At 43.3% G+C, this 12,608-nt stretch overlaps 1 protein-coding gene across 1 annotated transcript in view; it reads right to left on the minus strand.

The window, feature by feature from the left end:
* ASPM (assembly factor for spindle microtubules) overlaps positions 1–12,608 on the minus strand; it is a 64,477-nt gene that overhangs the window by 33,859 nt on the left and 18,010 nt on the right. The window contains exons 3-9 of the mRNA XM_059728431.1: positions 10,744–12,088; positions 9,160–9,261; positions 4,724–4,870; positions 3,524–3,766; positions 3,289–3,356; positions 1,166–1,307; positions 947–1,077 (exon numbers count right to left, since the gene is read on the minus strand). Of these exons, the coding sequence (XP_059584414.1) occupies positions 947–1,077; positions 1,166–1,307; positions 3,289–3,356; positions 3,524–3,766; positions 4,724–4,870; positions 9,160–9,261; positions 10,744–12,088 (2,178 nt within the window). The remainder of the gene's footprint in view (positions 1–946; positions 1,078–1,165; positions 1,308–3,288; positions 3,357–3,523; positions 3,767–4,723; positions 4,871–9,159; positions 9,262–10,743; positions 12,089–12,608) is intronic.

The following is a 12,608-nucleotide window of genomic DNA, read 5'->3' on the forward strand; positions in this document are numbered from 1 at the left end:
ACTGTACCCTGAGTGGCAGCAAGTTTGTGAACAATTTTCTTATTTATCCATTTAGTCAAAGATTTGCACCTCAAAGATACAGCCTGCAGAGCCAAGTCCTCTGGACTGCAGGGCTCTAGAGGAACCTAGTTCCAAATACCAGGGTACAGAGCTCCCTTGGTGACATGTTTGACAGCAATGGGGCAAGCAGACAGCTGTGTTAATCACTCCAGATTCAGTCCACAAGAACCGCTATGATTCATAACCGGTTCAGCAGACCCAAGTGAGTTTGAAACTCCTGGTTTAATACATTTCTTGTTATAGACCAAGGGTATCAAACATCTGACTTGCATGGATTAATGGCACCATTGCTCACATCACTACAATTTTTTTTTGGTTTGCTATCCCTATTGGAAATACAAATTGGTGACAACAGAGTGCATGGCAGTGACATTAACCCCTGTATGCTTTCTGTCCTTACACAGTGGATCTGGAAGCTGTGGCAAAAAGCCCTACTATCCAGACACATTGCTGGGTTGTCAAGCAGTCATGTAACCTTTTTTGTTTTAAACCAAAATATTGTAGGCGTCTAAAAAAATTCCAGTTGCATTTTGAGAATTAAACATTTCGGCTAATCAATGTTGTGTGAGATAAATATTTAATATATTTAACATTCTTGCACTTCAGGAACTAAGCCTTAGAAAAGTGAAGAAGCAAGCTTCTATGATATAAGGCTTTTGAGTTCTCCCTTTGGACTGCACCCATTGCAAAGGTCCTACTGGTAGGTCTTTCAGCTAGCTAGTGATCAGCTGGATGAGGGTGGTTGTTAAGGGAGGTTCGTATCAGAGTATGAATAGTGATAGTATCAAAGCTAAAAAAAATGTATTTTCCATGCATAAAGAATACAAGTCGTATTACTGTTTTGTGTCTGAACATAGAAGTCTTCTACCACAGTCTTTCACTTTACCTTGAACTCTGCATCTTTACAGAAGAGGCAAGGATCGTGGTCAATAATTCTGGACTGTTTGGCACAATCTAGAAAGCAAACTAATAGCAGCAATTTTTTCAGCGTAAATTTAGACAAAGCTGCTTCATGACCTGAAATATAAAAAACAAAAATAAAAGGTCTGGTTTATTAATACAAAATTAAATGATAAAGTTCATGCCTTTGAAAACAAATCGTTACCATCACGATAAAGGTGAGGTACACTGGGGTGCCTGTATTCAGCTGCAATATCCGGGTTCCAAAGCAAGCGATTTAGAATAAACATTGCCAAACCCATAACATCACTATTACTCTCCAGGGCAATCAGTTCTCCATAAACAGTCTAAAATGAGGAAATAAGTATTAATATATAAAAGTGGCAAACTCAAAAATGCTTGTAGTTACACGTTTTCTTTAGAATTTCAGCAGATTCATAACTCAAAAATAATAATAATAGATTAAAAAAAAATCGCAATGCCAAAATGCTTTTCATTAAGGAAAATAAGTAGTAAGTTATCCTATTTCTCTAAATAGATGTTATAGACACACGTAACAGTTGTACTAATATCAATTGATATACCATATTTACTCTAATCAAAGACTATACACAGAAAATGTATAAATATTAATCTTAAAATTCTTACCCCCTACCTGCACAGTGGAGAAAGCAGTGGTAGGAAGGCAGGCAGTGGGGAAGAGAGGGAAGAGACAGGCAGTAGGGAGAGCTGACAGCAGAGCTCTCCCCACCCATTCCCCATGCCTCTGCTCCCCACAGCAACCTTAAATCCACCTTTCCTTCCGTATCACCCCCCAACCCCTGCAGCCTCTGCCCCTTCTCTGCTCTCGAAGCCTCTGATTACCCATCTTATCCCCACAGTCCTATGCTTAACTTTAAAATGTTAAACAACAGTCAACCTCATGTACTGGCTTGCTGCCTAAAAAAGCAGCTTTTGCCTCAGTGATGAGCAGGGATCTGGGTTTTCTGTTTCCCACAGAAAAAAAAAAAGAGTAAACTGCACATATTTTGGCTTTTACCAGAGGCAAATGTGAATTTCTCATTTTGCCAGAGAAAACCAAAGATTTTGCTGTTTTGCAATAAGCTCCCCAGATCTGTACCTGGGGCAGGCACAGGCTGCAGGCTCGAGCTCCCACCCTACTTCCCTCCCCCAGGGCCTCTGGAGCCAGTGGGCTTGACCTGGCACAGCTGGGCTGCGTGGGGATTCCTCACCAATGCGAGTTCCCCCCGACCCCAGTGACACACCTCCAGCACCTGCCGCTGCTTTGAAGGGTGCAGGATCCCTGGGCGCACCTGGGATTCTGGTTTTTTATCAGGGAAAACTAGGATCCTTGGTGATGAACTCTCTAACCAGTCCAAGATAGTTGTACCATATGCATTAAAATTGGCAAGCAGTTACTAAAGGGGTAAATTAAAGTAATAGAAGGGGATATAGAGTCCAGGTCTATTCTGAAATTATTCCTCACAGAAAGGCACTTTTAAAATTGCCCAGTCAAATATACTGAATTATGTAAGATTGTATAGATTTCATAGACATTAGGGCTGGAAGAGACCTCAGATGATCATCGAGTCCAGCCTCCTGCCCCAGGGGCAGGGAGTCAGCAGGAATCATAGGATCCCAGCAAGATAAACATCCAGATGTCTCTTGAAGGTGTTCAAGGTAGATGCTTGCACTGGAGGGAGAATATTCCAGGCCTTGGGGGCTCAGACTGTAAAGAAGTTTTTCCTTATGTCCAGCCTAAAATGATCTTGGAGGAATTTGTCACCGTTGGACTTTGTCATCCCTTGGAGTGTTCTGGTGAACAGGTGGTTCCCCCAGATCCTGACACACACTCCTTATATACCACCAGATCACCCCTGAGCCTGCGCTTTTCCAGGCTGAAGAGTCCCATGGCTCTCAGCCTCTCTTCATAAGGTCTGTTTTCCTGACCTCTGATCAGTCGCACTATACACGCAAGACATATGTATTTTATATATCATAATATAGCAATCATCAAATCTCTCTCTCTCTCAAGACAAAGAGAGATATTGTGAATATGTATACAGGCGTGTGTATACACACACACACGACTGTGTGCGTGTATGATCTTGCCAGGTTTACCTTTATTTTATTATTATTTTTTTTTTAAAGGTATACTTGGCAAGCATGAATTTAAAAATGATATTGCTAGGTTAGCAACAACAACAAAATTAGAATGGCCTGCCAGCTACAGTGACCTGGATAACTTTTCTGAGCAAGAAATTTAACAGGAGAACCTGTTTCAAATGAAGGTACATAATTATGTATATTTAAAAATTATGTGCTCACCTCTAAGCCTATACGTAGCCACAAAGGGTTGTAAGATAAAAGCCAGTTGAGGATTTTTTGTCTTTCCCCTGCAATAGAATGATAATATGTAAAAAAAACCTGTTTCAAATAGTTTCATTGTGCTAAGGCCACTTGATCTTTTTATTTCTATAATCATAATACATTCAACTGAGCACTCCAAATACAATTTTTATATTTATTGAAAATAATAAAAACAATATTTATAGTTTCTTACCAATATCTTTCCAAAGATGTCTATCTTTTCGAACTAGCAAGCGCCTAGTTTCAATCTCAACTTCCAGCTTCTTAATAGCTTTAACCATTGCTTCACAGGTAAACAAACGGCAAGCTGCACATCGTAGTCTGTTCAACCTGCATCGAGCAGTATAAGCTCTCAGGGACATTTCGTCTTTTGTTGGTGCTTTAGGAACACTAGCTTTATAATTCTCTGCTCCCAAAACAAGGACAGCTGCATTTACTGATTAAAAGATAAAAGCATATTATGCATCTGTTTTACCAGCTTACTACTTGCTATTATTTTACTAGTGTTTAAATAAAAAATTCACACAAACACATACCACTTGACAAAATGCATCTGGCACAACAGAACTCAGCATTAGAATAAGCAAGGTTCCTGAGGACAATTAACTTGTCCAGGTCCTTACTTCAAATATCAATGACCAGCTTCAACTGCACCAAGTACACACCTAAATAGACTTTGGCACCTAAGTCTGATCCTATTCAAACCCATTCCAGTGCCTGAAAAACTGCTTATACAAAAAAGGTAAGTTAGTCCTCCTCCTCACTGTTTCCTATGACTTAATTCTAAGACTAAATGACAGGCCATTACACAAACAGATACATTAATGGATTTTCAGGAATTCAAACTTAGACACCTGAAAGATAGAGTAGGTTCTTACCATTTGTTTATTAGCATCTATTTAATGAAGTCAAGCCAAAAAATTAGCTAAGATATTAGAATCACCTAAGGCTTTTAAATCTAAAGCTTTCAAAGAAAACAGAATATTCTAAGATGAAGAACACAAAAACATAGAAGTATATAAAACTGTTAGAAGACAGCACTTCAGAATTTCCTGAAGGATCTCTCTTTGGAAATATGACCAAATAGTAACTAACGAAAATGATCAAAATTATCAAGTTGTAATGATGATCCATTTGCATCTCATTTCAATCTTAGACCCAAAGGTAAAGAATGAAAAACTGCAAGATATATATGAATAGAGATTATTCTTCCTAGAGAGTTCCATTCAAGCTTTTTGTGTGTATGTTAGTTTAAATACTAGTTTTTGGCTACTAGACTCCTAAGTTAATAAAAATAATACTTGAAGAAAATTTAAGCGCTGTATATCTTTCACTGATGTTTAAGTCTTCCATAATTGGGCAGAAATGCATAATTTCTAGTTATGTACTGTACCTTGTGAGATGTTTGTTTTTACAGTAAAGTCATCAGGAGTAAGTATAAAATTCAACCACCAGGTGAAGCCTCGCTGCTGCTTTTCCTTCCACCGTTCATCGTAGAACATATTTTTAGCAACGAAAGGCATTGGATGCCTAGGAATGACTTAAGAGGAGAAAAAGCATAAGCTATATAAAAGTGATTCAAAGTAAATCTCATGTTAGGAGGAAAATGTAAATCATATTTCAGAAAGTTATTCACATTTCATTTTTATGAAAACTGTCTGAGTTAGCGTAAGAAAAGTATGAATAACCACATGCCATTGTTCATTTACTGTATTCTTTCATGTCGTCAATAAAGCTAGTCAGAAAACAACAGCTATGCTCATACCTATTTTTGTTATTATATAATACTTTACAGTGTAATGAATATCAAGTAGTCTAGAGTCTTTAAATAAACTCAATAAAACCTCTGAAGTATAACCCGATATTTATCAGATTTACCCAATAATAGATATCAGCTTTACCCGAAGAACCTTGTCTGCCTATGTCCTTGGACCAACACAGCTACAACCTACACCACTAAAGTATAACCACATTTTTGCCTATAATAAATTGCACCACAGATCTTCTACAATGCCATATTCCAAATCGTAGGTCCCCTCTACACTGTACAGGTATTGTGTGACTGATTAGTTAATTGCACAGTTACCTTGAAACCAGATGCACATGCGAAGTCACAATAAAAAGCTCCAACCAGCTATTAAATGGGTATGTCTACATATGAAATTAATTTGACTGAATAAACTCTGGCATAGTTCCTGCTTGAGTTTATTGCTCCCAGGGGCAGCATCTTACATGTGCTCCTGGGACTGCAACAAGTTGAGCCAGGGCGGCACAGCCCTGGCTGACAGAGCCCCAGTGGTCAGCCTGCTAGTCCAAGGCTGCTCCAACCTGGCTCAACGTGCTGCAGAGGGGCTGACTAGGGCACAAGGGTGCTTTAGTGCCTGGGCTAGCCAGCAGGCAGCCCCAGCACTGAAGTACCATTGTGCTGCAGCCAACCCCATCAGCATCTACGCATGCATTGTGGCAGAGTAAGTAACTCACATAGGATAGTACTTGTATTTGGCAGTTCTAACCTATGGCAGAGTTAGCTTATTCCAACCTAATACCTCCACACTTGTAGACAGAGACATTTTACTGCAGGGCTAAGAAGTCTACTCTGCAGAAAATATCTTGTATAGATGCACTCGGTTAGATTGTGAAAATGTGTACTAACTTTAAAGTTAGTTGCTGTCGAGCTTTAATCTGCACATGAAGCAGGGGCTCTCCTGCAGTTGGGAGCCCTGTCAGCTGTGGGCTCCAAGCAACAGGGGTGCACCTTGTCCAGCTGGGGCTGAGTACCACAACACTTAGGGACTCTCAGCCTCAGCAGCTGCTGACTCTGGGTCCCAGCAGCACCCTACAGCTGCCAGGACCAGAGTCCCATAGCTGCAGACACTGGGTCCCCGTAGTGTGCTTCCCAGCAATCCCCTCATCCCAGAAGTACATGAAATTGCCAGGGCAGGAGGATCACAGTGGCCATCTCCCAGCCACAGGGGGTACGTGGGGTGCCTCCACGGCTGGCAGCCGATCAGCTGAGGGGGCTCCCAGCAGTGAGCTTGTTTCGTGTTGGTACAGAAGCAGCCTAGGATGAGGTTCCCCTGCACCGGCAATGAGACACAATGGGATTTAATATGCACCACAACTGTTATGGGAGCACACAACTAATGTGCTCCACAGCTGAACCTCCTTCTAGTCATATCTGGAATGGTAAGTTGATAGCAAACTGGAAAACATCTTCAACAAAAACTGACAGTTATGAATATTATTCAGTTATGAAAGGTAATATTATTGCTTTTATAGTCCATTCTACTTCAAGACTGCTTAACCACTGGCCTGCAAAGCAGTGTCATCCAGCCCACAGTGCTCCCCAAGGGTCTAGAAATTTGGCAGCAGGGAACAGTGCTGCTAAATTTCTGTACCCATGAGGAGCCCTGAAAACTAGATAACATGGCTCTGTGTTCCAGATCAGATATGCAGGTCCAGGCTAGGACCCAATCCAGGCCACCAGTCCTACATAAGACAGACCAGCCCTGCACCATTTAACCAGCCCACAAGGCCAAAAGGTTAAGTACTACTGCTCTACTTAAAGGCAGAACTGGATGAGAGCAGTGTTTAACTTAGGCCAGTGGGAGGCAACCTTTAAGGCAGGTGTGCCGTAAACTAAGCTCTGCAACCTTCTCAAGTACCACCCTAACCCCTTCGCAATCTGTTGCTCTGCTTTCTCTTCCCTGACATCTCTGCTGGATGACAGAGAGGCTGCCCATATCACTTGTGACATGCATGCTGTGGGTTGGCCACCCCTACCTTAGACTGATCAAACTAATTGTGAAAATAAGACTGGAAGTTGCCTCTTAGGCCAGGGGTAGCAACCTTTTCCGACTACGGGCCAGAGTGACCCACCACAGCACAGGCAAAGCACCCACAGCCAAAGTCCCCCCTCACCAAAGCCCCACGTCCACAAGCCGGATCCAATGGCTCCTGCAGACCGTAGGTGCTGACCCCTGACCTAGACCATTGAGTTCTGACCCATGCATTCACAGGCAATTGCTAACCCAAGGAATTTCCAAACTCAGTAGCAAATATATAAAAATGCCATCAGGAAAAAAAGGGGAGATTGGGCCACTGCCAATTCCAGCCACTGCAACAATGGAGTTGATTCATATATGCTCAGAGCATCTTAGGAGGAGTTTGATACAACCACACCCCTCTCTCCAATAACCTGATCAGGAGGAAAAATTCCCTCCTGGTCCCAAAGAAATCAGTGGGAGACCAAAACACCTCTAACAAGAAACCTGTTTTCTTCTTTTTATGTACTGGCAGGAGCATCAGAACAACCCAGTCAAAACTCTTCTCTCCCGCTTCAACCCCTTCCTCCCCAAGTCTTACACATGGCCAACACTGTAGTGACTTAGATGAAAGTAAAAAAACAAACAAACAAAAAAACCCAGTAGCCAGTAGCATTCATGGGGATGGGAATTTCTCTTGGCCCCAATAGGCAACCAGCAAACTCTCTGGCTACAGACAGGCATTACACCTGTGCCAGGAAAAACACCTCTCTCCCAACACAAAAAGAAAATCTGCAGCTGATCAAGGGCATTCTTGTGGAAGCTGCCCAAAGCCCAGATCCAGGCCTACATGGCAACCTCTGGAGACAACCTATCTGGCAAGAGTGGATGGGAGCCAAAGGAGCATTTCCATATCATCCCCTGGCTAGAAAGCTTGCCTTTAAGGAGACTTTTCTGCTCTCCAGCCAGAGGTCTGAAACACTTGTACACTTCTCTGAAATCTTTAGCGCTGAAATTGGGGGCCAGCACGTGGGGCTCACAGCACTGGAGGCAGGAGCCACGTGCCATTGGGCCAGGTGGGCTCTGTGCCTCCATGTGCGGCTTCCCGCTGGAGTGCTGAAAACCCCATATGGAAGCATGGAGCTGGCTGGCTCAGCCCACTCCTGGCCTGTGGACCAGTAGCCTCAAGCCATTGAGCCGGGCAGGCTCCATGCCTCTACCTGGGGCTTCCAGCACTACAGCAGGAAGCTGCAGCTGGAGGCAAGCAGGAGCCCGCTCAGCCCAATAGAACATGACTGTGCCTCCACGTGCGGCTTCCTGCCTAGCCCGCAGCATATGGTTCCTGATCCATGCGTCATCAGGCCAGGCCAGCCCTTCACATGGGTCTTCCAGCACTCCAGCAAGAAGCCACACATGGATGCATCAAGCCAGGCAGGCTCTAGGCCTCCACACATGGCTTCCCACTGGAGTGCTAAAAGTCCATGTGGAGGCACTGAGCCAGCCAGCCCGGCCTGGGGGCACATGGCCAATACCCACCCAAAAACACCATGCTTCCCCCCCCAAGATCACCCCTCCCCACTTTCAGAGCTGTATGGTCTCACGGCTCTGTGCCTCCAAATCAAAGAGCCAGCCATGGTTAAAGTATGCAATTATACACAGTTACACCTTTTATGCACAAAATTGCATAATTCCCCAGGGTGCACCTTTATACCCCAACCTGAGGTCCACAAAATACATTACCTCATATCCCACACTGTGCTGAACCAGAACTCCCTGTCCTATCACACCACTCCTTCCATAAACATATCCAGTTCAATCTGAAAGAGATTCATGTTCCATGCTCTTACTGTCGACAACTTGGCTTGGAAGACCGTCCAAAATTTTACTCCTCTGATAGTTAGAAATCTATTTTGTGCAGTAACTTGTTAAACTTGTTACTTGAGGTACAGACCTTTGTTTAATCCTTCCTAAATTGAGGTGCATCTCTAATAGAAATGAAACCATTCTAAGATTCATTTAAAGAAACATTTCTCTCCTCAACTGTAGATATTGAAAATTTGCCTACCTGTTTTTAATGGTTTGACAAAGGTCAGGTGAGACTGTGCCACACCAACCACAGGTTTAGTTGTTCTGTTACTAGTTTTAGATGCTTTCTGAAGAGATGAACCTAAAATGTTAAAGATCATGCATCAGTAATAAAGGTAAACTGCCATTAAAAAGCAAAGCAATTAAGGATTGTAGCACTGACTCCCTTTATTTATTTTGTTGGTTATTAGATATGATGCTGGACAAAGCACATGGGGCCTGTGTTCACTGTATTATAAGTAGGGTGACCATATGTCCCAGTTTGGTCAGGACAGTCCCTGATTTCATAAGCCCTCTGGGTGTCCTGGCCAGTTGGTGAAAATTTGAAGCAAAAGTCCTGGAGTGGCGGGGGGGAGGTGGGGTGGCGGCACTGTGCTGAACAATGCCTCTTCTGCCTAGGGCAGGGATCCAGCCAGGGAGGGGCAGGCCAGGATGGCCACCCACAAGCTGCTGCTGCCAAGGCCCAGGCTGCTTGTGGCAGGCACAGTTACCTGCTAGCAGTGGTGGGGGAAGGTGCTGTGTGGCCACAAAGAATGAGCTGGTAGAACCCAAGGGATGCCGCCACACAGGGACACTCCCAGACAGGGCCATCCTCTATCTATAGGGGATGGACTCAGTAGCAGGCTTCTGCAGTGTCCTGCCCCACTATTAGGGCTCCTGGGAACCAAGGGTGTGTGTGGGGGTGTATGTGTGGGGGGGGGGAAGGTGTACACACATGTGCACATGTTGGGGAGGGGTGTATACGTGAAGGGGACAGGGTGACTCAGTAAAGCCAACAAGGTGCCCAAATTGCAGCAGTGCCAATCGGTGCCAGAGAGCAGACCCCTGAGCTGCAGCCCATGCTGGGGTATGGGAACCCACATTCACCAACTGTTTTTGTCAAAGAGAAAGGTAAGGCTTCATCCGTCTGCTGAGTAGAACCATGACCTCCCTAGGTGAGCGAATTGGATTTCTTTCCAGCTCACAAAAAAATTGCTTGTAAGCTTCCATTTGCAAGGTTGTCTGCAGAAACACCACTGGTTTCAAGATAATGCTCAATTTGTGTACAGAGCGGGGGCCGCATTGTAGATGAGGCCCGGAGAAGAGGGCACAGAGTGAGATAGGGCTGGGGAGAGCCCTAGCACCGGAGGGAGCGTGTATCCAAGGAAGGAGGGCCCAGAGAGACCAAGAAGGGGCCAGATAGTGATAGAGCTGAGACAACGGCTATTCCATCGGCGAGGTGTGGACTGCGGTGTAGGGGAGGAAACGGAGCCGCAGATAGCGCCCCCTGGCAACGGGGCAGTACAATGGCAGCCTCCCGCTAATTAACATCAATTAATTAATTAACAGCAAGGCATGGCAGGCGAGAAGGTGGGCGGTTGCCTCAGGAACAGGTGTGGGGGCCACATTTTAGCTCGGCCCAGAACGGCTACCTGTTACACTCCCAAATGGTTTTTGTGAGGACTTGTGGCAGAGAAAGATTTAAAATCTGAACAGCTGTGGCCAGAAAATTGAATATGCTACATCTTCCTACATGAAGTTAATTTTCTTTTAATTTAGAAATACATAAAAGAAAAAGACTTACCAGCTTTCTTTCTCCAAGTTAATTTCTCTCTGCTGGTGAAGCTTTTGGAGACTGGCAGCCTTTGAGTAGTCTGTTCTTTATTGTCCATGCAAGATACAAAGATCCTTTTGGTTTCCATTTCTTCTGTGCACTCTGGAGCCATAGCCTTATGGTTTCCAAAAAATACCTCACTTTTCCTTTTACGGCAAAGTGAAGTTGATCCAGTGGACAATGAACTTGCTTCAACTTTGTGATCTTCAATTTCACCTGAAATAGGTTCTATAACTGGAAGGTATTGATATATTTCTGCCCCTGTATGTCCAGGAACCACACTTGCACATTCCGTTATTGCACTATTAAGGCATTTCCTAGATTTTGAATTACCCGTCTGTATTACTTTTCCTTCAGGAACCTCAGGCTTATTTTTAATGACAGTGGCAGAAAGCACTGGACGTTTTTCCCTTTGGGAGTGACTACAAACGGGATTGGGAAAACTGAGATGATTTTGTTTAGGTTTGTTATAGTTAACTAACTGAGATTTCACTGTATATGCATCATCAAGAACATCATCATTTGAAAAGTGTTTTGCTACATGCAGAGCTATTACCTTTTTTTCTTGATTTTCTTCCCATGTTGGCCTCTTTGTCTGGCAAACCTCCCCACTGGAGGAGGATGATGGCAACACTGATTCATGGAGTTGAGAAACAGACTGTATAGCTGAGAAACTGTCTCTTACAAACTGCTCAGGTGACAGAATTGGAACAACTTGCTCTGGAACAACATCAACATTAACTTGATAACTGTCATTTATAAAGGAATCGGGACTTAAAAATCTCTTATCAGTTAAAATGGGCAAAGCTGCTGACCTCTCTGGAGTACAAACAGATGAAAGCATACCATTAAGAACTTCTTCATTATCTGACCTTTGTGCTTTTAATGATTCAATGGAAGAGTTGTGTGAACTTGCAGATTTTGTTTCCTCATTATGTGATTTCTTAATGCTACAGGCATCTGTTTCCGATATTATCTCTCCATTTACAGCTGTATGAAGAACTGAATAGGTAGTAGATCGTCTCATTGAGAGAGGAGCGCAGGTGAAATCATTACCTTCTTGCAACACAGGACTGATTGGGGATATAGGCAGATTGCTTTCTAAAGTGAGAAGAGACTTGTTTCTTGAGGACACATTATCTTCCCTTATTTCCAGATTTTCACAGGACTGGAGTGGGCTTCTAACTTTGTCTGCTTTTTGAGAAACACGAAAGGTTTTATTAACTTTTCTAATATTTGACTGGGTTTTTCTAGTTCTCGTAGTAATAGATGCTTCAGATGGATTTTTCCTTCTTATACCGTCCCCAAGACTCTTCTGGAAAAAAAGAGAGAGAGAGAGAGAGAGAGAAACACCCAACAATACTATTACAGTTTCTAGATGAGCACTTTTCTTCCTGCTTATGCATATAAAACAAGCTGCTACAAACAGACTGGTACAAAAATCATCACATCATTACTAGTACATGAGCTATTTTCAACCTTTAAACACAAACATGATATCAAAGAAAAAGAACAAAGGAAGCACCAACCACCCATACGCTGCAGCAGCCAGTACCCTAACTGTAAAATACCGATCTTGTAAACTAAAACACAACACTACTATACAATACAATTGATATAAAACAAATCTGGAAAAGAAATTAAAGCAGCTCTACTCCAAAATTCTCCACCTTCACAATTCTTTATTCCTTAGAATGAAGAAAGAAAATTCTATACTGTGCTCCAAGGTCCCTGACAGGCGTGCAAGTGAAGGTGCAATGAGATCTGGTGCGGAATGCCCTAAACTGCACCTCCTGCCATGCTACACATGCATAGCAGGAGGCATGATTATGGGA

This window comes from Alligator mississippiensis, chromosome 5, assembly GCF_030867095.1.
Source record: "Alligator mississippiensis isolate rAllMis1 chromosome 5, rAllMis1, whole genome shotgun sequence".
NCBI classification, from domain to species: Eukaryota; Metazoa; Chordata; order Crocodylia; family Alligatoridae; genus Alligator; species Alligator mississippiensis.